Here is a 27,732-nt window from a genome sequence, read left to right on the forward strand (position 1 = left end):
GCTGCTGTAACAAGACCACACGCCGGGCAGCTTAATCCACAGAAAGGTCTTGTCTCTCAGTTCTGGAGGCTGAAGTCTGAGCTCACGTGTCACCAGGTGTGGTTCCTTCAGAGGCTGTGAGAGAGGATCTGCCTCACCCTCTCTCCCAGCTTCCCGTGGCACCAGCAGCCCTTGGGGTCCCTTGGCTTGTGAATGCATCACCCCGTCTCTGCCTCTGTCTTCGTTCTCTCCGCATCACTGTGTCTCTGAAGTGTGTTCAGTTTCCCTCTAATAAGGACACTGTCATTGGAGGAGGGCCCTCCATAATCTCATCCAACTTCATCTTACCTCGATCACATTTGCAATGACCCCACTTCCAGATAAGATCGCAGTCACAGACACCGAGAGTTGGGATTTAGATGTATCTTTTGTGGGGACAGGATTCAACCCCACACACCCAAGTTATCATTTACACAACGTTTGGGTCTGGTTTTCTGACACTACCAGAGAAAAATGCATAATTTTGTGATGTTTCTTAGAAGGTAGAAAAGAACTCAGTGTGTGTGTGAGGGGGTACTTCCTCATGGTCCAGTGGCTAAGACTCCATGCTCCCAATGAAGGGGCCTGGGTTCCACTCCTGGTCAGAGAACTAGATCCCACATGCTCCACCTAAGAGTCCACATGCAACTAAAACCCAGTGCAACCAAATAAATAAATATATACTTAAAAAAAAGAAAGGAACTCAGGGACCTATGCCTCCACATGGGGACCCTGGTAGGCCTGCTAGGCTGGTCTGGGGGATTGGGAATCACAGTGGAGCCAGGGTTCTGTGAACATGTGACCCACTGCTTAAAAGAGGAACTAGAATCAGACTCTTTAAGGATGGAGAATGTGACCTTCTTTCTGACCAGCTGTTATTCCCCAATTGGGTGGCGTCCGTGAATTACCGGAGAGCAGAAGCCATAGCGTTGCAGGAGTCCCACTGGGGCTCCCCAGACTTATCACAGGAAAGCGGGCAAGTCAGGGCGCTCAGGTGAACAGACAGGCCCCTTGGGAAGCCACCACCCAGAACTGTCCTTGCCTACAACAACCCAGCCCAGCTGCAGAGTCGGCTGAGCCCAAGCATGACAGACAGCAGAGTCCTGGGTGTGGAAACCTGTTTCTCAGAACACAGCAGGTCCAGAAGTGGTGCCCCAAGGTGGTGACAAGCCAGAGCCAAGAGGAAGCACCTGTTGCCCCCGGGGTACACAGAGAGGGGTGTGCAGGGCCTGGCACTGCCGTGCTTCCAGCCTCCCTGTCTGTTAGGAGGTCCCTGTCTCAGTAACAGGCATGACGACGTGCTCTGGGAAGTGTGGCCGTGTGTGTGGCTTCAAAGTCCATGCTCAGCCCTTTCTGGCAGCTGCCTGAATTTCCAGGCTCAAGGATACCAGGATAGGGCATGGTCTTTCTTCTAGGTCTTGACAAAAGACTCAACTGTCCCCAAAGGCAGGCCCAGTAGGGACTGAATTTAGCCGCTCCCTTCACGCGGCCACTTACTCCGACTGGATCACACTCTGATGCTCTGAGCCTTTTACAGTTATCGTATTCCCTATTTACAGACACTGATGGACAAAGAGGTTAAGTGACTTGCCCAAGATCACTCGGCTGCAGGTCACCAAACCACGCAGACAGGGCCCTGGGCCCCCCGCCTGGCGTCGCAGCCGGCGTGTAAACGTGCACTGGTCCCACCAACGGGCGCGCGCCCGGGCGAGGCGCCGCTCCACGTGCGACTGACGGAGGGACCGCGGCCGGGATTGCGTGTCCAGACCGCCTTCCACGTCCGGGGCCCTGCTGCCGGTCGGAAGGGAGGCCCCTAGTGGGCGGGGCCTCGCCCAGACCGCCAATGGCAGCCCGGGGGCGGGGCGCGCAGCGGGGCGAGCGAGAGGCGTGGCCGGCGGGCGACGGGCCAATGGCGGTGCGGGGGCGGGCCCGGGCGGGCGGTGGGCGGGGGCGCGCGGAGGCGGCGGCGGCGGCGGCGGCCGCGGCGGCGAACAAAGAGGCGGCGGGCGCGGGCGGCCGAGCGGAGCCGAGCGCAGCCGAGCCGGGCCGAGCCGGGCCGAGCCGGGCCGGGCCGGGCCCAGGAGCGCGCGGGCGATGCGGGCGGCCAGGCCGGGGTCGGCGGGCCCCTGATCGCCGTTCCCCAGGCCAGCCAGGGAAACGCGACGGCCGCGCGCCCCCGCGGCCGGCCCGCCATGGCCGGGGTCAGCTACGCGGCGCCCTGGTGGGTGAGCCTTCTGCACCGGCTGCCCCACTTCGACCTGCACTGGGAGGCTACCAGCAGTCAGTTCCGGCCCGAGGACAGCGACTACCAGCAGGTGACGCGGGCTCCCTGGGTCGCGGGTCCGGTCCCGGGTCACGGCCCCTCCATTCCGAGGGTCCCGGCCCCCCTCCCCGCGGGTCACGATCCCCCTTCCCAGGGTCACGGCCCTCGCTTTCTGCAAGGTCTAAAGTCTTCCTGTCACCTACCGGCGGTCACGGCCCCCTCCTCCTCCGCGGACCCTGGGCCCTCTTCCTCCCGAGGGTCATGGTCCCCTCCTCCTTTAGGGTCTAAAGGCTCCCCCCGACCCCGCATCCAGGATTATGGCCCACACCTCCTTGTGGGGCACAGCACCCCGTTCTTCTGGAGAGTCTCCTCCTGGTCACGGGGTTCCCCTGCTGTAGAATCTAAGGGGACCCCCCCCCCCCAGCCCGCATGGAGGGTCCACAGCCCTCCTCCCGATTCTAGCCTTCTCTGGAGTCGCTAAGACCCTCCTTCCTTGCTGGGGTAGGAGGAGCTGCCTCCCTCCCCTCCATGGAGACCCCTCTGCCAGCTGTCAGTGTCTGCCCAGGCCCCTGAGCAGGGGCAGTTGGTGGGTGTTGCCCGCAGAGCCCCCCGACCCAGAGGACCCAGGGCTCTGAAACCATGTCCATGCCTGAGAGCAGTGGTGCAGCCAGGAGGGGAGTCCTGGCCCCCTTAGCCCCAGCCGGGAAATGCCACTCACTGCCAAGATTTCAGTGGATGAGTGGTCTGCGTGGATGCCAGTCCTCCCTGGCTGGTAATGACCCCCTGCCTGGACCAAGCTATGGAGTGTACACACAGTGCCTGCCCGGAGATCCAACTGCCTGTAGCCCTGAGGGAGGGACGGAGGGAGGCCTGGCCACAGGGACAAAAGATGGGCCTCAGTCTGGGAGGCTGGAAAGGGGCTGAGTCTGGGCAGAGCTTGTGGGGTGGGGGTGGGCACAGACCCTTTGCAGCCCTCTCCCTGAGGAACCAGGCTCTACCAGTGGAGCCCTAGGTCTGGGGTTGTGCCAAGCCCCACTGCCACCCCCACCACTATGCCAGTGCCATTGAGTGCGGGCCAGGGCACCAGGCTATGGACACTTCCTTCCTGCCTGGGGATCCGGATTCCACAGGCCCAGTGACTGGGGTGCCTGGTCACCCAGAGCATGTCTGAGTTCCTCTTTGGTGATGAATGCAGAGCCCTAGGGTGAGTGGTGGGGAACGGCTTTGCTCGCAAGACGGCCCAGGCATCCAGCATCCGAGGCTCGAGTCACCCCCGTTCAGAGCTCTGTCTTCACAGCCTCCCTTGCCCAGAGGAGGAGAACCCGAAGCACCCCAGCTCTGCAGGGAGCCTGCCGCCCCACACACAGCGCTTACCTGGTGCTTGGCTCCCCAGCTCTGCTGATCTGTTTCTAAGCAGATTAGAAAGGGGCGAGGGATTGGCCTAGGCATGTCCAAGGCAGCAGGATTCTTACAAAACTGGACGCCCATGTTGTAGAAGGCCAGCCCAGTGGGGCTGACCAGCGTGGGGTGACGCCACTCCTGCGCACCCCCGGAGCTGCCCCTGGGGTGACTTTGCCACACCTGTCCCCGAGGCTCTGCTGCCACCGAGCAGGATGGTGCACCTTACTTTAGGAAGTTCTCTGCCGTTCGTCAGTCCTGAAGCTCCAGGGGCACCCGGGGTGTCTGTGACCCACACAGCTTCCCCGCTGGCCCGTGGGCTGCCGCCTGCACATGCTGCCAACCCCGGCTGACCTGGCCGCCATCCCTCCTAGGAGTGCCCCCTGAGTTGCCTGGACCTGCAGTGGGAAGTGAGCAAGAGGCCGATGGCTCTGGCCAGTGGAGGCGTCCATGTGGTGGCCGGGCCCCCCTGACCCCCACTGAGCCTGGCCTCCTGCAGGGCCCTTTGCCCCTGAGAGGACCACGGCTGGTGCCCCAGCCTCCTCCGAGAGCGCTGTTCCTGCCCCGCTGTGGGAGGGCTCTGACTCACTCTCTCTCCTGCCTCCTCTGCGAGGAGCAGAATTAACCACTGAATAATTCACGGTGTGGAAACCAGCCTGTCTCCATCCCCCGCCACCTCCACCGCCGGCTCAGGGCTGTGGAGCGAGCTGGGCCTGGGCGTGCGGCCTGCCCCTGCCCTCCTGTGCCATCCTGAGATCTGGGCAGGGGCGCCTCCTTTGCAGGGTTGGGAGGGATGTGAGGGCCCCGCGCTCCCGCTCTGTGCCGGCTGTGCTGCCCACGGAGCTCCTCTTCTGGGCAGGTGGGCAATGGTCTGCTGAGGGCCGCCGCCTGGGGCCTCCCCCTGCCTCCCCTGGTGGAGCACTCCTAGCTGTGCGGGGACAGCTGCCCTCGTCCCGCTGGCGGACGGGGAACCCCTTGTCTTCCTGACTTGGGGCGCCCCACTTAGTCTGGGGGCCCATCTGTGCCTGGCGCCCACCTGGGCTACAGGGGCCTGGCGTCCTCTTCTTGCTGTGCAGTGAGGGGCCTCTGCTTCTGAGGCCATCCAGGGGGAGGGTGGGGCCTGAGGCAGGAGCGGGGGTGGTGTGGCCTGGGGAGACCAGCCTTTGTGCTCTGCTGTTTCCTCTGCCAGCCATCCACTGCCAGGAGCCCGGTGAAACCCACTGGAAACCCCAGGGCCAAACCCTGTGTGGGGGTGCTCACTGGGGCTCTCAGTAACCTTTTCTCATACAAGCCTGGAAGGTGAGCATAACTGTTTCCATTGTGCAGATTAGCAAATTGAGACTTAAAGAGGAGATTGGCCCAGAATCACACGGCGAGCGGGTTGTTGTCCAGTCGCTCAGCCGTGCCTGACTCTTTGGACCCCATGGACTGCAGCACGCCAGGCTTCCCCGTCCTTCCCCGTCTCCCGGAGTTTGCTCACACTCATGTCCAGTGAGTCAGTGATGCCACCCAACCATCTCGTCCTCTGCCCCTTCTCTCCCTGCCCTCAGCCTTTCCCAGCATCAGGGTCTTTTCTGATGAGTCAGCTCTTGTGAGTGGTAAGTGGGCGGTAGACCAGAATCCTGCCTCAGGCCTCTTGTTCCTGCCCCTCGAGGAGCCAGAATCAGATCGGATTTTGCACCCTAAAATCTTGCAGTTACTTTGGAGACTGAGGGTCTTGAGCTCCCGGAGAGGAGGGACTCCGTGGCCCATCCATCTGCCTCTTGGGGGCTCATGATGTTTGCTGAGTGTACAGATTGCAGGAGGGTGGGTTCTCTGGGGACTGTTGGGACGGGTGGGCTGGCAGGCGCTGGGAGTGGGCGGAAGGGACTCCAGGGTCTGCTCTGTGCTGCTCCACCCCACAGCCCCCACCTGCCTGGCTGCTGGTCTGACTCCCCAGGGGCTGGGCTATTGCCAGGGTGCCAGGACTCCCCAAACCCCGGGGCAGCTGGTGGTGGGGTGCAGGGGGAGGACTCCACCCGGAGTAGGGAGGAGGCCTCCTGGTGGTTGCACAGCCCGTGACCTGGAGTGGCCTGAGGCCGATCTGGAGTCCACAGTGAAGGCCAGGGCTGCAGGCTGGGGTGGGGGTAGGGCTGGCCTCAGAGCCTGCCTTCTCTGCAGACTAGAGTGGGGGTGCCTGGCTGGGGGCGCCAGGCCTGGCCCCCAGCTCTGTAGCTTCCCACCTGTGTGAAGGTGGACCCATTTGGGTGGCTTTAACCACCTCTCTGGGCTCCCCTTGGTGGCTCAGACAGTAAAGTGTCTGCCTACAATGTGGGAGACCCAGTGCAGTCCCTGGGTTGGGAAGATGCCCTGGAGAAGGAAATGGCAACCCACTCTAGTACTCTTGCCTAGAGAATCCCATGGATGGAAGAGCCTGGGAGGCTACAGTCCATGGGGTCGTAGAGTCGGACACGACTGAGCGACTTCACTTTCTTTCTTTCTGGTTCCAGTTGGGGGGAACTGCCCCCTTAACTTCTACCAGCCCTTCCCAACCCCTCCCTCCCAAGCCTCCCACACCCGCTGTGTCCTGAGGTAGAGTTCAAACCCACTCTCTGCCCTCTGTCCTTCTCATTCTCGCTCACTGCCTCTGCTAGTTCAGGAGAGGCTCGAACCTGTGAGCTAGAGAAGCCTGCAGCCTGGTGTGGTGGGGCTGTGATCAGGTCGACTAGGCCCACAGAAGCCCGGCAGTCAGGGAAGGCTTCCTGTAGGAGGAACTCCCTCTCCTGGAATGCCCAGAGGGTGAGGACTCACCTGGAGTGTGGTATGCAGTGGGCACACCAGCTCACCTTCCAGGCCAGCCCAGTGTGTGGGGCCCGTTTACCTATTAAAGCCCTGAGTGCCTGGATGTTCCTGTTGAGACCCTGAAGATAAGCCTGAGGTGGCTGAGACCTTGGGGAGGAGTGTTCTAGGCACACACAAAGGCCCCAAAGCAGAGAGAAGCCTGGGCCTCGGCCCGGAACAAGGGAGTCCCTTAGGTCTGAAAGTGCTGCCCCTGAGCTGGGAGTTCTCTGTGCCCAGGGTGGTGGGGGGTGGGGATGGTGAGCCCAGCCTGGAGGGCCACTTGGGGGCCCCACTGGGGCTGGTGGTCTCCTCGCATAGACTACAGCACCTTGGCTTCATTCCTGACTCAGGCTGGGTCTGCGTGTGCCCGCGGGTGAGGCTGGCCCTCTCTGCATCGTCCCCACATTCAGAAGGAAATTTGCTTTGGTTACAACCTGCGTCTCTCGCCTCTCTTCTAGTTTATGAAAGCAAGACACCTTCGTGGAATATTTGGAGAGTAGGAAAGAGCATGGAGACAGGGAAGACGTCCCTACAGCTGGAGTCTGTCCCTGCCTTAAACCCGGGGAGGGTGCCGCCTGAGACTAGAAGCTGTCACCTGCTTTTAAACATCGAGCCTGGGGACCACATCCTTGGTCCTGGGTTCTTAGCTTGCCCAGCATGCCATGACCTCTCAGGTCAGGATTCTGAGGCTGCAAGTGCCGGAAACATCCCCAAAGGAATAGCGCCAAGGCGGGTGTGGAAGCTGAGTACCCCCTGTGTGGACAGCATCTGTGCGCCGGGCTTTGGGGGTGCAGGGCCTATGCATGGGGGGTGGGGTCAGGAAGCCCCTGCCGGGTGAAACCGCCTCTGGCTGTGTGCCTCTTGGCCAGGGTCATGATGCTGGGAGGGGCGGCTGCCTCTGCCCAGATCTGTGCCTGCTGAGGGGCCTGGTGTTGTGTGGGTCAGGGTTAGGGTCTGCACCACCAGGCCCCATCTTGGGGCTTTTCGGGGCTCCTGGTTTAGGGTCTGCACCGCCAGGCCCCATCTTGGGACTTTTCGGGGCTCCTGGTTCTGTCCCCAGCACTGTGCTGCTTGGCCTCGGGGACGTGGAGGGAGGGCGGGCAGCCGTCTTGGCTCTGACCAGGGGCACTGGGTCAGGCTCTGGTCAGTTGTCCGTGACCCTGAGAGGCTCAGGCTGTGTGTTGTAAGCACGTTTCTGGGAAGCCACACGGCCTCCCTGGGGGTGGACCCCATTACCCCTGCAGAAGCGAAACTGAGGCCTCTGGCCAGCCAGCATCAGAAGCAGGAATCCACAGGCAGCCTCCGGCTCCAGCCCGGCACTCCCCTGCCTGCGGACACAGCCCCGTGTGTGGGTCCGAGGCTGGTCGGGTGGCTCCCTGGCTCCCTCCACTGACTCCAGTTCAGGAGGACTCGGGCGGATAGGACCAGACCCCCACTGGCCACAGGAGCTCTGCCGAGCCCTTGGCTGGGGAAGAGGAACCGAATCTGCAGCCCAGGGACTGGGTGACAGATGTGGAAAGCACCCCATGTGGCCCCCGAGGAATTGGGGGCACGTGACCAAGGGCAGGGGTGGGAACAGCAGGACCCTGGAAGAGCCCAGCTGCGCTCATGCCATCTCCCGGGTTTGCAGGGAGCCCGCCCCAGCCCTGTGCTGTGCGGGGACGCACCCATGGCCCTCAGGGGCTTCCCTGGGTGCTGGGGGGTGAGGACAGACACAGCAGGGCTCCCGCTCCGCGCAGTGAGGCTCAGATGACGCTCAGGCACCGGTGCCCAGCGTGGGGAGCCCCTCACTGCTGGAGGACACCCCCGAACCAAGGGCCCTGGCCTGCCCTGGGGTCCCTGCTGCAGACGGGGATGGCACACGTCCCCCAGAACTGCATCTGCAGCCTGCCCAGCAGGACTCCCGAGGGCCCAGGCAGTGGACGTCTGCCGAGGCAGTGGGTGTCCCTCGTGCTGTGGACACAGCTGCGAAGGCTGCAGCGGGCCCCCAGGCCTCCAGCCCAGAGTCCGAGGCAGGACCGGGCCTACGTCTGGTGCCAGCTGCCCATGAGGCTGCTCTAGTCCTTGCCCAGAGCCGGGCAGGCGCCCGATGTGAGGTGTGCCTCAGGGAACAGGGCAAGGGGAGGGTGGAGTGACCCCCTGGGCCAGGCCTGAGTGAGCAGATGGGCTGGGTGGGGCCCTCGTGGCCCCCCACCCCCGCCCCATCGCACCCTCCCTACTCGAGGCCTGGGCTCTGCGTGCCCACCCATGTGCCCCAGCCCTTCCTGGGTCCCCTCACTGGGGCCGGTGGGCTCCGGAGGGCAGATGCCTCACGGGGCTTGGTTTTTTCCACAGGCCCCCCCTTGTGGCTGGGTATGTCCCCCATGTGGGCTGAGGGCGCGGGGTGAGGCCAGGCTGCCCAAAGCCCGCGTGACCCCTTCTGTCTGCCTCTGAGTGCCAGCCGCGGTGCCACCCTCAGGCTCCCCTGCTCTGGCTGCGCTAGCCCTGACCTGGGTCCTGACCACCGCGGGCACCCCTAGGGGCTGACGCGGGCCCGGGGTGGGGCGGGGCGCCCAGGGCCGCGAGGGCTCCGGTCTGGCCCCGCTGGTGCGCCCGCCCGTCCGGCAGCTCCTGGCCGCGTCTGAGGCCGGCGCCCGCAGGCCGGCTGGCCGAGAGCGCGGAGTCTCTGGGTCGGGAGACGCGTTAGGGCGCCAGGACGGAAATAGACGCGCTCGCGGCTCCGAGGGCAGCAGCGCCGCCAGGTTCTTCGGTGTCGCCTCCGCGAGCAGGCGGGGCGAGGGCGGGGTCTCGGCCTCCGTGCACGTGGCTCCAGGCCTGGGGGGCGCAGGAGGGGTCCTGGGCTGGGCGTCTCTCCGCGGCTTCAGCCCAAGCCCTACCCCACCGGACCTCTTTCCTGCCGGTCCCCAGGCGCCGGCCGTGCGGTGAGTGAGGAGGGGAGGTGCCGCTGGCAGCCTGGACCTCGGACCGGGTCGGGGGGCTCGGCCGAAAGCTGGGCCCCTCCCGCGCTCCCGGCACGGCCACGAGCTCACCATCCTGGAATTTGTGAAACCCAAGCCTGGTCTGGTGGAAAATCTGTTTTTAATTTCTGGCCAGCGTGTGGGAGCCACAGCGAGTGTGCTGGGGGTGGGGTTGCCGCACAGGCAGCTCAGCTCCCACCCAGCCCGGCCCAGGAGGTGAGGGGGGCCTTTTCCAGAACTTTCCCCAGGAGGCCTGGGCTGGCTCCGGGCCTGCCTCCGTTATGTCAGTGCGGGGGGCCCTGGGGGTCCTACTGGCCCCAGGCCCCTGGCCTAGAGGATGGGCCACCTCTGCCCCGGGTGGTCTGGGGACCCACAAGGCCATGGGTACAGCTGGGCTGCCAGGGCACTCAGGCCCAGACCCTGGGGGAGTGGGCAGTGCCAGGTGGCCTGGGGCCTTCCCAGCAGGAGACCCCCTCCCCTTCCTCCCCAGGCCAGGGCTCCAGCCAGGACTTCGATGGGTTCCCAGATGGCGCCTGGGTGTGAGGACCGGCCAGCCTCCTGGACGCCCCTACCTGGCCTCTTCCTCTGGAGAAGGGCCTTTGGCAGTCCCAGAGCCAGGGAGGATGACCCTGGAGGCACTGGAGAGTCCCTTGGCTCCCCCCACTCCGCCCACATGCCCCGACCTTGTCCCGCAGAGCCCTCGCTCCGCTGTCGGGGGTCAGGCTCAGCCTGACCCCCCGCCTGGTCACAGCTGCCAGGGGCCCTCCTGGGTGCGGGTTTGCAGCTTGGACCTTGGTTGGCCCTCACTCACTGTCCCTTTCTGGGAGTGCTCACGCCTCACCATGCCCTGCTGGCACCCGCCACCCCCACGATGGCGATTGAGGGGACGCGCCCCCTGAAGCCTCTGTGCCCCTCCCCTGCTCTGTCTGGCTCCCACAGCCTCAGCCCTTCCTGCACTGCGGAGATCCGGGCAGACGCCTGCCCAGCCCAGCAGAAGCTGTGTCTGGGGGTCCCATGCCCCCAGGGCCAGGCCCGGTGCTGGGCACTTTGTGTGCTCGTGTCTGGGGACCGGCTCTGGGCCAAGGGCCCCGTGTGTGCTGAGTCCGGCCTCCCTGCCCCAGGGAGGCAGGTGTGGCCAGCGCATGGACACGTGAGCTCACAGGCCCCTGGTGGAATTTGGACTTGCCTCCTCTTGGGAGCCTTGCCCTTTACCACCTGGCCATGTTACCTCCCAGAGTGTTGGCATGAGGGGGGGCAGGGCCTGCATGGTGGGAGGCAGGCCGGCTGGCTGTGGCCTTCTCGGGGGCTCCAGCCCAGGGAGAGATCCAGACCCAGCAGCGGTGAGGCCTCAGGCTGCAGTGATACCCCCAGGCTGAGATCCTGCCCCACCCACTAGCCACGTGACCTGGAGGACGTCCAGAGCCCACCCGGTCTCCCCTGGACTGCTGGCCGCAAGTCTCCCTTGCCGTGCCCTCCCCGGGGTGCTCACTGTCTCCCCGAGGAGGCCGGCCAAGGGGCAGGAGCTGGGACTGCAGGGTGACAGGGACGCAGCCTCAGGGCCTGCTGGTGGGGCGCTGCAGGCCCCCACTTCCCATCAGAACTCCCGGGAGGGTCTCCCAGCCTGGCCGCGGGCCGTGGCAGCCTGCAGAGGGCTGAGCGGGCCAGCCAGCTCTCAGGGTCAGCTGCCGAGTGGCACAGTGGCTGTGTGGTGGGAGGACCGGGTGTTTCGCTGGCAGTTTGTCCGCGGTTCCACCGAGCTCACCGACTGGGGCGCACCGCCTCGCGGGCCTCCAGACCACGTGCTGCCAGGACGCCCAGCTGGACCTGCCTTGTCTGGTGGCACACGGAAGGGCTGCCCCAGGGTGGCGCACTGGCCCTCCCAGCCTGCTGGCCTAGGGCACCTCAGTGCAGGTGGGCCGGCGCTGTGAGCCTGTGTCCAGGCTGTGCCGAAGGAGCAGGCCAGCGCCGGGCAGTGGACAGGACAGGCCCGCAGCCTCGTGCTCTCCGTCTGCAGTGGAGCTGAGCACCATGCCAGGGGCTTCTGTTACTAACATCTGGTGGCACGGCGTGGCCCTCCCCTCACAGGCCTGGCCAGGGTACCCCCCTTGCAGCCAGCCGGCCTGAGGCTGAGCTGGGGCTCCCCGCACCCTGCTGGGACCACCCACCTGCACACACAGCCCATCGCTCCCTGGGGCCCCTGGCCCTGCTCCCCTTGCTGCGCTGGGAGGACTTGTTGGAGGTAGAGGCCTCATTGGTTCGCCCAGTAGGCCTCAGACATGGGCCTGGGCCCGCCCTGGACGGAGTGAGTTCAGACCCCAAGCATCAGTTCATCGGGCATCTCCAGAGCGGGTGGGGGCTTGGGGGCCCCCAGCCCATGGGACATGTGGGCACAGGGCCAGGCCCAGGCCTCCTTGGTGGACACGCCCCATGGTAGGGGCTGCAGGGCCTTGGGAGGGGCCAGGTGGTCCAGGGCTGAGAAACGGCAGCTGCAGGGCCCGGAGGGGTGGGTGCATGTGTGTCCAGCCGAGGCCTCGCAGCGAGCCTGCGACACTCCAGGCGCTGACGCCAGCCCTGTGGCCCGCGGTCAGGACAGGAGCCCTAGTGCCTGGCCACGTGCTGACGTCACTTCCATCACAGATGGAAAATTCCATTTGGTCAGAGCCCAGATGCTGACCAAACATTTCCCATTCAGCCGGGACCCCGAGCGGTTTGGAGGGGAGGGGCACCCGCGGGAGTGCCAGCGGAAGGCTGTTCTCTGGGAATCTGGCCTCAGGATGAGAGCAGAGGGCAAGCTGGGCCCCTGGGCTGGAGGAGGCTGCTTCCCGGGGCCAGGCGCCCCCGCCCTGCCCTGGCCCTTGCACCCACGTGGGCCCGGCTTGTTTGAGTCAGGGGGCTGGGACCCTGAGCCCCAAGGGCCGGCCCCACCCCTTGTCAACTGGAGGATGCTGTCACCTCCTTGTGGGGACTGAGGGGGGCTGTCCTGGCCTCGGCCCCTGCAGCCTACCTCTTGGGGCCGCACAGGGCCCCACCAGCAGCCCGGGGGCGGGGATCATGGTTTAAGGCGAGCCCCATCCAAGGGGAAACTGTCCTGTCCAAGCTTTGGTTGGGGGGCAGGGGCCTCGTGTTTCTGAGTGTTCACTGTAGGCCAGGCCTCAGGCCCAGAGGGAGCAACGCCCCAGCCAGATTGATGAGCTTAGCGAGGCCTTTCCAGCACCCATCGGGGGTGGGTGGTGGGGGGAGGGGGGCTGCGGGCAGACAGGCCCAGCGCAGAAGTGGTGGAGCGCCCTCACCCAGGAAGGGCCTTCTGGAGCTGGGCAGACGGACAGGAGGGCAGGGGTTGGCTTCCTTGCGTTGGGCTGAGGGGGAGACTTTGGCCCCTGGGGTCTCTGCTGTCCCCAGGGAAGCCTCTGGAAGTCACCCTCCTCCCCAGCTGTCCCTCTCTGAGCCCCAGGACAGGCGCTCACCCTCACGGCCCCGGACCAGGCCTTCCCGGCGCTGGAGGTAGGCTCCACTCTGTGAGGTGGGGCTGGGCGGGGGCGGGAAGCGGCTGCTCCCCCAGGGCTGTGGCTTGCAGGGCCCACGGCAGGGCTGTGGCTTGCAGGGCCCACGGCAGGGCTGTGCCTGTGACAAGCGTCCGGGCCCGTCCACGCTCACCGAGCTTCCAGCGCGGGGTGCTGCGCCTGCCACCGCTGGGGCTCAGGACAATGCCTTCACATGCATGCGTGTGGGTGTGAGTGTGTGTGTGTGGGCACAAGGAAGCGTGTGCACCTGTGTGGCCATGGACGGGCATAAACGTGCATGTGTGGGCATGAGCAGGCACACACTCATCTTGTCCGTGAGCGGCCTGGACTCCTCTCTGGCAGTGGGGACCCAGCCTCCCAGGCAGAGTTGGCGTGGGAGCGGCACCCCGGGGGGCTCCCCGATGGAGGTGCTGCTCTCAGCCTTTACACCTGTGAGCTCACGCCCTCCTCGGTGCTGCCCTGCCCCTGTTTTACTCACAGGGAAACTGAGGCATGGGGGCATTGACTAGGTCAGCTCCTGGCACCAGGCGGGGCAGCGTCTGACCCCAATATTCGGGGCCCCTCGGACCCAGCCGCTCGCTGGCCTGGGCAGGAGCTCCCCCGCCCCCCGCTCGACCCCATCCAGCAGCAGGCAGTCCTCGGTCTCCTGGTGGCGACTCCCAAGGCGTCCCTCCCCTTGACCTCTGCTCCTGGGCACTGCAGCTCCACCGCACACCGCCCGGCTCCCGCGGCCACGTGGCGGCCAGGGAGGGCGCGGGCAAGTCGGTCCCCAGGAGGGGAAGCAGGCCTGCGGGAGGGAGGCACGCTGGGACTCACGCGGCGGAGCTGGGTGCGGGCCAGGCGCCTCCCACGCCTGGCTGAAAAGAGCTACTAACACGTTTCTGGGTTTGTGTTGTAATTATAAAGGTAGTATGGTTCGTGGTTTAAAAAGGAAAACCAAAAAAAGGAAAAAAAGAAAACCAGTAACAACAAAAAAAAGACAAATCAAAGCCTAGGAGATCCCGGAGCGCTTCCTGAGCGCCCGGGCCTGGCACAGCGCCCTCTGAGCGGTCAGCTGTGGCGGCCTCTGCCCGTAGCATGCTTCCCTGGCCCGCTGGACTGGGCTGCGTCCGTGCAGACCTGGGCTGCTGCTCCCGCTGGGCCTGCTTCCTGGGTTTTCCATAGCCCCCGGCTCACACCCTGCAGGCCTCAGCGCCTGCTTCCTCCACCAGCCTGGCAGCCCCGCGGACAGGGGCTGTGTCTGCTGGTGGCCCACCAGGCCCTGGCACCTACCACGTTTCCCACAGGAGTGGTGCCCCCTCACCCTAGCCCCAGCCCAGCCTCATCCCAGGTACTGGGGTCTTGCTTGGCCAGTCACGCTTATCACAGGATGGACGGGAGTGGGTGGTCCTGGCTCCGCCTGAGCTGTGGTGGAGGCCTGCGAGCTCTTTGATGAGTCCTGATGACCCTGTAGACACTGGCTTCGCTCGCTGCCAGGCTGGGTGGTCTCAGGGCCCCAGCTTGGGCGCCCCTTGCCCTGCACCCCTGATCCCTGGCTTCCTCACCCCCGGAAGGATTTCCTCGAGAGGACGTGTGTAGATGTGCTTATTGGGGGTGGGGTGGGGTCAGGTAGGAGAGGAGGAGGTACGAGGTCGGTGGAGCAGAAAGCTGGCCAGAGGACTGCTGGGGACCAGAGGGTAGCCTCCTGCTGGGGGAGGAGGGGGTGGTAGCTGCTGCCAACGCAGGGCTGAGTTGGGGCTGGTCATCGGGGCCTGCAGAATCCTGGGAGCCGAGGCAGGCAAGGCGTGGGGTCGGGAGCTCACTGCCGGTGGGTTCTGCTTGAGGATTTAGGGGAGGAGCCTGCAGGCAGGATGGAGGCAGTGACCCATCTGACCGGTGAGGAGGGGGCCTGCAGGATCCGCAGCCCCTGTGCCTGGTGCCCAGTTTGTGCATGTGCGGGCAGAGCCCACCCACGAGACTGCTTTTCCAAGCACCCTTTAGTTTGCTGTGGGCAGCGTTGGGCGGGGTGGGGGTTGCAGCCGATGCTAGGCACCTTAAGATGAGCACTCACCCCCATGACTGGCACCTGTCTCTCTGGCAGGCCCCTGATGGCCACCAGAGGCTCCCTGCTGTGGCCTGGCTGGTGTCCCCGTGTGATCTTGAACACCCCTACCTGCCTGGCCTCAGAGTCCCTCTAACGTGAGCCCCCGGGACCGTGATGAGTGGCGGCCCCCCTGGAGCCAGCAGCCAGCACATGGGCTGCTCCCTGCGCCGCCTAGCCAATGAGCAGGTGGTCAGGTCCTGTCAGGCCCACCCACCATGCTGCAGCCTCACTGGTGCCCTGGCCTCTCCCAAGAAGGTGCCCATCCTGTACTTCATAGGGAGGACAGAGGCCCCCAAACAGCACAGCAGCCCCCAGGGACCACGGCTGGGGGTGCAGGGGAGAGCCCTGCCCTGGGTATGAGGGTCAGCCGGGGTGCTGGGCTGGGCAGGAGGCCTTTGGGGCCAGCTGGCTCCTGGGAGGGTAGGGAGTGCCATCCTCCATCTGCTGCCTGGCAACCATCTCCTGGGAGACAGTCCCTGTGCACCAGGGCTGTGATCCAGCAGTCCCAGTGCCTCTGTGGCTGAGCTTCTGGTCCCAAGGGGGCCTTGCAGGGGTGGGTAGGCCTGGGGCATTCCACCCCACAATGGCTGCCCAGGCTTTCGGCCACACCGCTGAGAGTTAAGATGTGAGAAAGGTGTTTCCAGGTCCCCCTAATGGCTGGTTGTCTCTGCAGCAAGGGCAGCCAAGGGGTGTCCAGAGAAGGCCTGGGAGGGGTTAGGAGGGGTGATCCCATGGTCTTGCCCACCTGGCCCCTGCTCAAGTGGGGCTTTGACAGTGCCCAGATGTCTAGGAACGAAGTCGTTGGGTCTGGGGTCCCAGGTCTGGGTGAGCACAGGCACATCACTCAGGTGCTGGGGACCCGTGGCCCCTGGGCCGGGGGCACCGGTGGGATTGGCCGCTCCTGGGGTTGGGTGCAGAGTCAGCCTGGGACCCCCTGCTCCAACACTGCTTCCCCACCATCCTCAGGCGCTGCTGCTGCTGGGGGCCGCGGCGCTGGCCTGCCTCGCCCTGGACCTCCTCTTCCTGCTCTTCTACTCCTTCTGGCTGTGCTGCCGGCGGCGCAAGAGCGAGGAGCACCTGGACGCAGACTGCTGCTGCACCGCCTGGTGCGTCATCATCGCCACGCTGGTCTGCAGGTGAGCGCGCGGGGCGCGGCGGGGCCATCGGGGGCGTGGTCCGACTGGAAGAGGCGTGGCGTGGGCGGGGCCAGGCTGGAAGGGGCGGGACAGGCCGAGTCCCGTGGGGGGACCCCAGGCCCGCTACCTCACGCGGCCCCGTCCTGTCCCAGCGCCGGTATCGCCGTGGGGTTCTATGGCAACGGGGAGACCAGTGACGGCATCCATCGGGCCACCTACTCGCTCCGCCACGCCAACCGTACGGTGGCAGGGGTCCAGGACCGCGTGAGTGGCCGCATGGGTCGGTGGGGGCGGCCTCTTCCTGCTCCTACACCCGTGTATGTGCATGTGTGTGAGACCGAGACGTGGGCGTGTGCCAGAGCGTGCGGGAGCCCCGGCTTATTGCCTCCTCCAACCTGGAGCAGGTGTGGGACACCGCAGCCGCCCTGAACCGCACGGCGGAGCCCAGCCTTCAGAGCCTGGAGCGGCAGCTGGCCGCACGGCCAGAGCCCCTGCGGGCGGTCCAGCGGCTGCAGGGCCTGCTGCAGACACTGTTGGGCTACACGGCGGCCATCCCTTTCTGGAGGAACCCAGCCGTGTCCCTGGAGGCGCTGGCTGAGCAGGTGGATCTCTATGACTGGTACAGGTGCGTCCCCCTCTCCTGCCTGCCCTCGCTGGTCCCCGCTCCTCTCTCTGGGCCTGTCGGCTTCCAGCTCCCAGTGCCTGAGGTCTTGTTGGGGGAGGGGCTAGGGCCACTGGTGGTCACCGGCAGGAGTCCCCCATGGGGACGTCTGTTACAAGGTCAGAGGCCAATCTCCGTACGCAGAACTGCCCGTGGACGCTCCTCTGGGCCCCAGACTGTTTGCCCAGCTCTGCCCAGCACCCCTTGCTCCTACCCTGGGACTGGCCCCGTGCCCAGCCCAGGCGTGCCGTGTCCTTGCAGGTGGCTGGGCTACCTGGGCCTGCTGCTGCTTGACGTGGCCATCTGCCTGCTGGTGCTGGTCGGCCTCATCCGCAGCTCCAAGGGGATCCTGGTAGGGTGAGTCAGGGCCCTGAGGCAGGGGGCTGAGGCACCTGTAGCTCCCATCCCCCAAGTCAGCCCTGACCCGCCCTCCCTCGTCTTCGGGTCCAGCCTGGTGCGGGGCGCAGCCCTCACCCCAGCCTGGAGAGTGCCAACCGACTCTCTCTGCCCCAAGGGTCTGCCTGCTGGGGGTGCTGGCCCTGATCATCAGCTGGGGCGCCCTGGGCCTGGAGCTGGCTGTGTCTGTGGTAGGTGACGGAGGGGCGGGGGTGCCTGTCTGCTGGCGGAGCATGGGGACGGGGTGGGGATGCCGCATACACCTCCCTGCTCTCCTTCGCGGGACACCAAGATCCTGAGAGGCAGGGGACCAGTCACACACACACAGCGAGTCAGTCCCCACCCCCAGCCCCAGAGAGCCGCACCACCTTCCTGAGCCACACGCAGATGCTGGGGGGCCAGGCTCCACCCCTGAGAGCTGAGGGCTCAGGGACCCAGCTTGGTATCCCATCCTCCTTGCCTGCCCCCACCCCAGGGCTCCAGTGACTTCTGTGTGGACCCCGACACCTACGTGACCCGGATGGTGGAGGAGCACTCCGTGCTGAGCGGGGGTGAGTCTGCGGTCGAGTCCCAACCACTCATGAGTGCCTGCTCCTGCCCGCGAGCCATAGGCCGCATGCCAGCTCCCTGGACAGGCGGCTCACGCCAAGTGGGCGCTCGTTTCTGTTTTCCAACATCAGCTCCATAGGAGCCCAGACCTCAGGGCCGAGTACAGATGCGGCGTGGAGAGGCTGCCCTGGGCTCTGCTAGGCCTTGCTCCCAGTCCCCACCCTGCGCTGGACCCCAGAAAGCCCCCCAGAGGGGCCAGAGGGCACAGGGCCGGGCGGGGCCAGGGTTAAGCGGTTGGGCTACATATTTTCTCCTTCAGCTCTGGCTGGGCTCAGCACCCCTAGGTTTGCAAAATCAGAATTGTGCGTGAATCCCCATCTTTGAGTGTTGGACATGATGGACACCTGTTTTAATGAGGATGAGCAGGCAGGCCACCTGCACCCTCTTTGGGGTGACATTCTGGCCTAAGAACTGTTCTGCCCAACTGGTCTGTGAGCAGATGCCTGCCCAGCTGACCTCTGACTCCTTGCCCCCCACCTCCCACCATGGCCTGTCTGCTGCTCCCAGGGAGGGGAGGGATGAGGCAGCCCTCCAAGGGAACTGTGCCCGTTGCAGGAATACGGCTCAGGGCAGAAGGGTCTGGGCCCTGGCCCCAGGCTCCCTGGAGACTACTTCCCCCTCACAGCTGCACGCTCACACAGACACAGATATGTGCACAAGTATGTGCAATACATGTATACAGTCGTGCACACGTCGACATCTGTGTGTACAGACAGAAGCATCTGAGTATAGGTATACCTACACTCAGACATGCACACACAGGCACGTGCATACGGATACACGCATACATGTAAAGATAGATACAAGCAAGCACACGTACATTCAGCATACATGAGACGTGGACACACACACACACACGTGTACACAGATGGGCGTGTAGACGCACACAGCGCATGCGGACAGCCGGAGTCACTGGGCCGCCTTCACCTCTCTCCGCAGACATCCTGCAGTACTACCTGGCCTGCTCGCCTCACGCCGCCAACCCCTTCCAGCAGGTGAGAGCTCAGCCCTGCCTCTGCAGAGCATCTGGTGCCCTGGCCCCCACCCCCAGACGCCCACCAACCGCGAGGCCCCCCACCTCGTCAGGGCCCCTGGGGTCCCCACCCTGGTGCCCTCAGCACAAGCCTTTCAGGGTGGCCTGCTTAATGCCTCCAAGTCCCTGGGCGCCTTGCATCTCCCGGGCTGCCCTTTACGACAGAGCCGGATGCCTCCCGGGCAAAGCAGGAGCCTGGGGGTGTCCCATGGCGGAAGGGTCCTGTGCCCACCATGTGGAGTAACTGTCTGGGCCGATGTGGAATTTGAAGGGAAACCACATAGCCCACTGCCCGTCACCCCACGTCCCCGTGTGGCCCTCTGGGTCCTCCAGACTGTGTGTCTACTTTAAAGATGCTGTACTTTCCTTGGTCTGTAGTCTCTGCGTGCTCATCCTGGGGGCCGAGGAAAGGTGTCCCACAGAGCAGACTGCTGGGCACAGCCGTCCCACCTCAGGACCTCAGGGCCCCACGGGCTGGACGGCCCTGGGGCTGCGGGAGCTGCTGGCACTGGAGCCAGCCTGCCCCGCGGGGGGCTTGGGGACCTCGGGGAGGGAGACGGGCCGCCCCACCCGCACGGGACTCAGCAGCCTCTCTGTGGAGCAGAAGCTGTCGGGCAGCCACAAGGCGCTGGTGGAGATGCAGGACGTGGTGGCTGAGCTCCTGAAGACTGTCTCGTGGGAGTATCCTGCCACCAAGGTGAGGGGCTGGGGGCCAGCCCTGGAGCCCGCGAGCTCCCTCCCGTCACCTTGAGAGGGAAGCAGGTGCAGTCACTGCTCAGGTGCTTCCTGAGGGACCCTGCCGGGGATCTGGTCCTCCCCTCCTTCCATCCTTCCCTTCATGCCCCCAAGGACCTGGGTAGGTTCAGTGATGCACACACACACACACACACGCACACACACACACTATAGCACCAGGGTCATACTGCTCAGAGTATTCTGGATAATGTTTTCCTTTAAGATACTGTGAAAATTTTCATTGTCTTGAACTGTTCCTTAAAACAGCCTTAAGGTCCATGTCGGGAGACGCATGCGTGTTTGCTGTTGCTCCCGTTACAGTGCAGGCCCGCAGCGGTGGCGTGTGCACAGGCACTGTGGGCCCCACGCTCCCCGCTGTCCTCACGCCTTCAGCCGCCCCCCCAAGGCCAGGGCACAGATTTGGGGGTCACCTTTTCTCAAAGCCCAGGGTCCTCAGGGCCTGTGCCAAGGCTGGCGGGCAGTCAAGGGGGGGGTTCTGGCTGGCAGGTGAGGGGTGGAGGGACGCCTTGGCTGGCTTGCCACCCTTTCCTGAGCGCTGTGCTGACCTCGCGTGGGGCCCACCCCACAGGACCCCCTGCTTCGTGTTCAGGAGGTGCTGAACGGCACGGAGGTGAATCTGCAGCACCTCACTGCCCTGGTGGACTGCCGCAGCCTGCACCTGGTGAGAGCCTCCCAGAGCTGTCGTTGGGCCCGTGTGGGGAGCAGCTGGGAGAGGAGGGGGAGCAGCTAGGGGAGGGGCAGGAGGAGGGGGAGGCGTGGGAGGAGGGGGGCAGCTGGGGGAGGAGGGGGAAGGATGGGAGAAGGGGAAGTAGCTAGGGGAGGAGGGGGAGTGGCTGGGGGAGGGGCATGAGGAGGGGGCAGCTGGGGAGGAGGGGGAGCAGCTAGGGGAGGGGCAGGAGGAGGGGGGCAGCTGGGGGAGGAGGGGGAGGGGTGGGAAGAGGGGGGCAGCTGGGGGAGGAGGGGGAGCAGCTAGGGGAGGGGCAGGAGGAGGGGGAGCAGCTAGGGGAGGGGCAGGAGGAGGGGGCAGCTGGGGAGGAGGGGGAGCAGCTAGGGGAGGGGCAGGAGGAGGAGGGCAGCTGGGGGAGGAGGAGGAGCGGCTGGGGGAGGGGTGGGAGAAGGGGGAGCAGCTAGGGGAGGAGGGGGAGTGGCTGGGGAGGGGCAGGAGGAGGGGGCAGCTGGGGAGGAGGGGGAGCAGTTAGGGGAGGGGCAGGAGGAGGAGGGCAGCTGGGGGAGGAGGAGGAGCGGCTGGGGGAGGGGTGGGAGAAGGGGGAGCAGCTAGGGGAGGAGGGGGAGTGGCTGGGGAGGGGCAGGAGGAGGGGGCAGCTGGGGAGGAGGGGGAGCAGCTAGGGGAGGAACAGGAGGAGGGGGGCAGCTGGGTGAGGAGGGGGAGCGGCTGGGGGAGGGGTGGGAGAAGGGGGAGGAGGGGGAGCGGCTGGGGGAGGGGCAGAGGAGGGGGAGCGGCTGGGGGAGGGGCTGGAGGTGGGAGAGTGGCTGGGGGAGGGGCGGGAGGGGGCAGCGGGGGCGGGGCAGGTCACGGGGCCTCTGCCCGCCTTGGGTCTGGCATGGCTCACGCGCTCCATCTCACCCTGTGCGTCTCCCACTCTCTCTCCCCCGCCCGGCCCCAGGACTACGTGCAGGCCCTCACGGGCTTCTGCTACGACGGCGTCGAGGGTCTCATCTACCTGGCCCTCTTCTCCTTCGTCACGGCCCTCATGTTCAGCTCCGTCGTCTGCAGTGTCCCGCACACCTGGCAGCAAAAGAGGTGAGTGCGCCTGGGCCCGCCTGGGAGTCCCGCCCCTTGATGCCCCCGGGGCTCTGCAGCCACCGCTAGGCCGGTGGGTCTGAGGTGGGCACTTCCTCTTCACAACCGGCCTAGAGGGGCCCCCAGCCCGGGAGACGGGCGAGTGAGCAGCCAGTGGGGGCAGGTTTCCCGCCTGAGCCCTGTCCTGCAGGCTGGGGCTGTCCGCAGGCATCGGCCCCTGTGCTCCCCCGGACAGCCCCGGCCCCGCCTTTTAGTAGGCAGGCAGCATCCCTGTGTCCCCGGGAGCCTTACCCACAGCCCCGGGGACCCAGGACTGCAAGCAGGCACGTCTGCCCCAGAGCTGGCCTCTGGCCTGTGGCCCTGCGTCAGCATCAGGCCTGATCCTGCACCGGTGTCCCTCCCCGCAGAGGCCCCGACGAGGACGGGGAGGAGGAGGCCGCCCCAGGGCCGCGGCAGGCGCACGACAGTCTCTATCGCGTCCACATGCCCAGCCTGTACAGCTGCGGGAGCAGCTACGGCAGCGAGGCCAGCATCCCAGCCGCGGCCCACACCGTCAGCAACGCCCCAGTCACCGAGTATATGTGAGTCGGGCGCGCGCGGGCACTGGGTAGGCGGCTCGGGGTGGGGTCGCTGCCCTGGGGTGCCTGAGTGAGGGGCGGAGCCAGGGCAGAGAGGGCCCTGCACACGGGGCGGAGCTCCCGGGCTCTGAGTGCTTGCTGCTGCCACATCCCTGGGTGGAGGCCACAGGGACCACTGTCAGACGGAGAGTCTGTGGTCAGCACGTGGGATCCTGTGGCCAAGGGCCCCAGGCCTGGCCACGTGGTGGGCTGGGGCGGGTGGGCGAGGCTCCGGCTGGGCTGGGGTGGGCAGGGGCGGCCGTGGGCGTGCTCGCAGCCCCTCTCTGTGTGCTGGGCTCCGGACCCCAGGCACTCACTAGCGGGCCATCTGTGGGATGGGGTCTGCCTGGTTCCCAGGTGAGCCCACTGACCCAGGGCTCTCTCCTCATCTCAGGAGCCAGAATGCCAATTTCCAGAACCCTCGTTGTGAGAACACCCCCCTCATTGGGCGCGAGTCCCCGCCGCCTTCAGTAAGTCTCAGGGCAGAAGCTGGAGTGGGGGGTCCGAGGCCAGGGTGGAGGCTCCGCCCCGCCACTTCATGCCCGCGGTGGCTTCCTGGGCGGCATGGGCCCCGCAGGCTGCCCTGAGCCTTCTGTGCGGGGCTGCAGGGGGAGCCCCAGCCGGGGCCCTCGGGTGGGCCACTGGCCTGTGCGCGCGAGCTCTTCCAGGAGGCCGGGGCACCTCCGCCTACCTGAGCCCGGTTCTGCTTTCTCAGCTTCCTGAACTCGACCCAGGTCACTCCCCAGGCTCTTCCAGATGGGCCTGGTCTTGGGCTCTTCTAGCTTCGCTTCTGGTCTTGGGAATGAGATGTGAAAAAGGGGTTAGGATGGTTTGGTGCCAAAGAAAGCACCTTACAAGGCCAGGGGTCCTGGAGCGCTTCCTGGAGGTGGCAGGCCTTCAGGAACAGGCTGGAGAACCTAAGGGCCATCTGGCTTCAGACACACACGCCCGCTGGTGCAGTGGCCCCACTGGGCCCCACGTCACGGCACTGACCTTGGGCCTGCCCTGGCCCCAGGCTGCGTGGGCTCCTGGTGGCCCGCCTCGGGCCGGTCCTCGCCTGGCGTTGAGGCTGCCCTCTCTCTCTCTCTTTCCTGCACTCCTCCTGCCCCGCACCCTCCTAGCGCTATCTGGCCGCCCTGGACTCTGGCGGCCACACGGGCTGGCAGTTTAAGCCCCTGAACAGTGCCTGAAGGCTGTGGTGGCCGTGTCCTCAGAGTGACAGGTACTGACCCAGCTGGGCCCCCTGCCCCGCGCCGCCTGCCCGCCCACATCTCTGCACCTCATGCCCACTGCTCACTGCCACCCGCTCCGGCAGGCCCCAGGGCCAGCTCAGGCATGTGGGCCTCAGGGACCCTGGCCCTGGGCCATCACCCTCACTCCAGGGGCAGCGAGCCCCCTGCAGAGCCCCTCTTCACGCCTGGTCCGGCTGCAGGTGGCCGCCGCCCATCCCGTCCCCCGTGAGGAGACCGTCTCCCCGGGCCCAGGAGCATGTGCTCGCCGGCGCTGGGTGCCTGGGCTTGGGAGGCCGAGCACTGGAGCCCTAGGTGGGGCAGCAGACCCGGCCCTCGAGGTGTCACTGCGCGCGTGCAGAACCGCGCGTGCCCGCAGCCACACTCGCCCAGCGCTGGCGCCCGCCACAGCTCCTCCCATGCTCTGAGCTGCCCCCCGACCCCCGTTGCATGTCCCTGGAATGATGACACGGCTCCCAGTGCCCGCTGCTCCTTCCTCCTCCAGCTCGCCTCCGTGGCCACCCACCAGGAGTCCTGGGAGGGCTCCCCAGGCCCAGGGGGCAGGGTCCATCCTGATGCCCGCACGGTGGGCACCTGGGGCTCGTGGGGTGCGTGGCCATGGGGCCGGCTCCCCCCCGCTGGCAGCCTAGGCACACACCTTGGCTTTTGTCCCCGCAATGGGCGTGTGGCCCTTTGTACACCGCCTGCTCTGAGCACACGTCTCTTCCACATGTGTTCATTCTGAGCACACGTGTGCATATGTGTGTGTAGCAAGCGAGCCCGTCACACTTCAGGTTGGACATGAGTGGCCAAGATGGGCGGGCTGTGCCCACCCCCAGCGGCCTCCGTCTGCGCGTGGCCCGCCAGGATCCCACAGTCTGGTTCCCACCCGAGTGGGTGGCAGTGTCACCGGGCCCCAGGGGGCCTTTGTGGCTTTCCGGGTCCTTCGCTGGGGGCCAGGGCAGAGCGGCTGCGGGGCTGCCTCTCTCCTGTGACCCTGACCCTGGTGGTCTGGGTCCTTGGGGACTGTACCACCCTCCCCTGGACACAGCCTGGCCCCGCCTTTGCCGACATGCTCCTCCCAGCTGCCCAGCTGCGCTATGGGGCCTTCAGGTCCTGGGCGTGCAGGGTGCAGGGGGCACCTCCACGCTCCAGCACCATGCCTGAGATGGGAGTCAGGAGCTGATGGGCTCCCCTCGCTGGGAGAGGGGCTGGTCTTCCTCCTGGGCCTGGGGAATGGGGCTCCAGATGCCTACCATGCCTGGACCAGCGGGCTCCCAAGAGCCGCATCCCCTGGGGCTGTCCGCTCTGCCTCTGCGCCAGCCGGCCAGCCCAGCACATAAGGCCCTGCCCAGCCGCACCCAGCGCTCGCTGACCGGCGGCCTCCCCTTCTCTTCCTCCAGTACACTTCCAGCATGAGAGCCAAGTACCTCGCCACGAGCCAGCCTCGCCCCGAGTCCAGCAGCAGTGGGCACTAGACGCCCAGCCGCCACCCGCCCCACGTGCCAATCGCCCCGCTCCTTCCCGCGCCAGCCTCCCTGCTTGCACCCGTGGCCACCTGCCGGACCCTCCCCGCGTACGCCGGGCCCGCCATGGGTGCTTCTGCCGCCACTCGGCCCTGCCCTCCCTTCCTGTAGGGGTGCGGAGACAGACACCTGGCCTGCCTCCTGGGGCAACGCGGGGGCTCTGGGCCCGCATCCTCTTCTCCGTCACAAGCCTGGACACCGGGGGGTGCTGCTCGTGCTGCCCGGGCCCCCACGCGCCTCCGCCCTGCTGGTGCCCGCCCCCCCACACAGCTGGGCCGCGTCTGCCCCCTCTCCTTCCACAGGCTGCCAGGCACGGTGCCCCCCTTGGTGCCGGGCATCTCGAGCGATGGCGTGTGCGCCTGCCTGCTTGTCTCCCGCGTGCAGAGTCCCCCGTGGCGCCCTTGCACACCTGCAGCGTCTGTCCTTCCTTCTCTCGCCCCCCACCCCAGGCTCCTCCACCTCAGTTGCCAGAAGCCTCCCAGGGGGTACCCCGTTCTCTGCTTCCCTCCCTGCACCGCTCTCTCCCTGCAGCAGCCCCCGCCTGTGGCATCCAGCCATCCGTGGTGGCAGGAGACAGGTGCCTGCCGAGCCCAGGCTGCTCACCTAGTACCTGCCGCCCTCCTGGTGCCAAACCCCCTCCCACCCACCCCCACCCCCGGAAACTCGGCAGCTCTGCCCAGTTCGCTCTTTGCACTAACCACATCTGTCATCTCTAGGGCGGGCGGGGCTGCAGGCCGGCTGCCACCCCTTCCAGGTTCCCTTTGCATCCGGGACAGGCTGGCCTAGGAGCTGCACCCGAGCCGGCTGTGACGGTGCCCTTGGCCCCCGCCACCCCTCTTTGGACTAACCACTAACCTCACTCCAGCCTCCGAGAGAGAGAGATCGCCCTGGGCACTCCACGGTCCACGAGCATGAGGCCAAGTCCAGGCCGGAGATGAAGCCCCAAAGAGCCGGCTGGGTTTTGGGGTGGAGAAGGCATTTCTTCTCGGGGCGCTGCTGGGGGGGGTCAAGACCAAGAGGCAGCCCAAGGGCCTGGAGACCCCTCCCTGGGCAGGTGTTGCCCCCGAGGGACCGTGTCCTCAGGAATGAATGTCCCTTCGGCTGTAGGACCGAGGCCCCTGTGGCCTCGGGCTCCTACCTGTGAAGTGGGAGCAAGGCTTCCTAAGGTGCTTTTGGCTTCGTATACAGTGCTGTGTTTTCCTTCCGCAGAGGGTGGGGCCGTCCCCAGGTCAAGGCGGGGAGATGCCTGCCCCACCCAGCCAGCCGGCCACTGAGCGGCCAGGTGCGGCTCTGGCCTGTGTCCCTCCAGAGGCAGCAGAGAGCCATGGGGCCGCCCCTCGGGGGCACAGGCCGGGGCCCGCGAGCCCGGCAGTTTACAGACATTGTGGGGGGCTCCCCCTGGAGCGGCAGGGCAGCGCCCCTTCCCTAAGGTGGCCCGCAGAGAAGCTGCCTCCCCTCTCTCCAGGGTCTCTTCTGTGTGCTGGTGTCTGGGACCAAAAGGATGGGTGGGCCCAGGCTAGACCGCAGTGGCCCCTGGCCCTCTAACCACAGGGGAGAGGCTGCCCGGGAGAGGGGGACAGTGAGTGGGCAAACAGAGGTGCCCCCAGGTGTGCCTGCGGGCCCCCAGCCGCGCATCTGAGCCCTGGCGCATGGCCAAACCTCACCGAGGGGCTTCCGGTGCCCTGTCCTGGGCCCCCCACAGGCCAGAGCCACAGCCCAACTGCCCAGTTTTTCTCTGGGCGCCCCTGCCCAGGTGGAGCCTCCCTGCCTCTGCCTCGGCCCGAGGGAGCGCCAACTGTGCTGCCCCGGGCGCGGCTCAGAAGCACAAAGGCCGCGAGGCCACCGAAATGTGAATGTAGAAGCTTGAGAGCCGGTGGCGGACCTGCGGGAGTAGCTCTGCGAGTGCGCGTGCGCGTGCCCGCCCTACCGCGTCCCCGCCCAGCTCCTCCTAGTCACCAAGGGTGCATAAAGGAATACGCGGACGTCGAAAGGGCAGCAAGACCAAGCCTCGGTCCTGAGCGGGTGGGGGGCGCCTCCCGCCCTTGGTTTTCTTCTTGCTCTAAGTTTTCAGGCCCTTCTAACCAGTCCGGGCCCAGGGCCTCCACATCCCGCACCTGCGGTCCTCACCCCCTCGCAGGCCCTTCTGCTTCTCGGGCGGTGGTCCCCGACCGCGTGGATGAGAAGGCGAGGGCCCCGGGGGCTCCGCGGGTAGGAGGGCTTCCAGGCCGGTCCCTCCCCGATGGGGCTCCGCGGGCAGGCGCACGTTCCCGGTCCTGAGGTCCGCTGGTCTGATCGGATGTCCCCTCCATGTCCACCCCATCTCACTATGCAATCCCAGTCCAAGCGCCAATCCCTCCCCGTCCCAGGACCCCTGCCCAGCCGGGGAGCGGGTGCGTGGGTGATGGTCCCCAAAGGGGGACGAGCAGGGACCGGGGCCTCTTGTGCGGGATTTTTTTTTTAAACCATAATGGTTGTGTGCCACACCACTTTATATTTGTTACATATATCTCTCCAAGTTATTTTGTTAAGACTCCCCCTCCACGGCCCCCGCCCCCACCACCCAAGATCGATTTAGCATTCTGAGCGGGGATCGAGGCCTGAACCGCTTGGCATTCTCCAAACTTCCATAGGGCCATGGCTGTATGTGCTGTCGCTGTGTTTCTGGGTGTGTGTGTGGTTTTTTTTTTTTTTTTTTAGCTTTTTTTTTTTTTTTTTGTAAAACTGGGTTTGGGGTTTGATTTTTATTTCGCTGGGGGTTTTATTTTTCTTGGCAAATACTAAAACTCGTCAATGTAATTTCTGTGGTTTCTATTCAGCTTGGGTTTCATGTTTTAAAATAAACAAATTTTAAAAAACAGGCCTCTTATTCCTGGGTTGTTTTGGCACCCTCCCAGGTTTGTGGCCGGGCGGCCACGTGCGGGAGCCACTAGCGCCTGGGGGACCCTGG

General features: G+C 65.8%; 1 protein-coding gene across 2 annotated transcripts; it reads left to right on the top strand.

Moving 5' to 3' along the window:
- Nucleotides 1–1,959: 1,959 nt before the first annotated feature.
- On the top strand, nt 1,960–27,732 carry TTYH3 (tweety family member 3). 2 transcript variants are annotated; one of them, XM_055562077.1, is made up of 15 exons: nt 1,960–2,333; nt 16,027–16,196; nt 16,349–16,460; nt 16,601–16,821; nt 17,119–17,214; nt 17,372–17,444; nt 17,729–17,804; nt 18,802–18,857; nt 19,500–19,592; nt 20,220–20,312; nt 21,277–21,413; nt 21,821–21,994; nt 22,425–22,500; nt 23,152–23,252; nt 24,663–27,732. In XM_055562077.1, the coding sequence occupies exons 1-14, from the start codon at nt 2,211–2,213 to the stop codon at nt 23,218–23,220; spliced, it is 1,569 nt and encodes a 522-aa protein (XP_055418052.1). In that variant the 5' UTR covers nt 1,960–2,210; the 3' UTR covers nt 23,221–23,252; nt 24,663–27,732. The 2 variants fall into 2 exon arrangements, with proteins under 2 accessions (XP_055418052.1, XP_055418051.1); XM_055562076.1 differs by lacking the exon at nt 23,152–23,252 and having other exon boundaries at nt 1,961–2,333.

This window comes from Bubalus kerabau, chromosome 23 (assembly GCF_029407905.1).
Source record: "Bubalus kerabau isolate K-KA32 ecotype Philippines breed swamp buffalo chromosome 23, PCC_UOA_SB_1v2, whole genome shotgun sequence".
NCBI classification, from domain to species: Eukaryota; Metazoa; Chordata; class Mammalia; order Artiodactyla; family Bovidae; genus Bubalus; species Bubalus kerabau.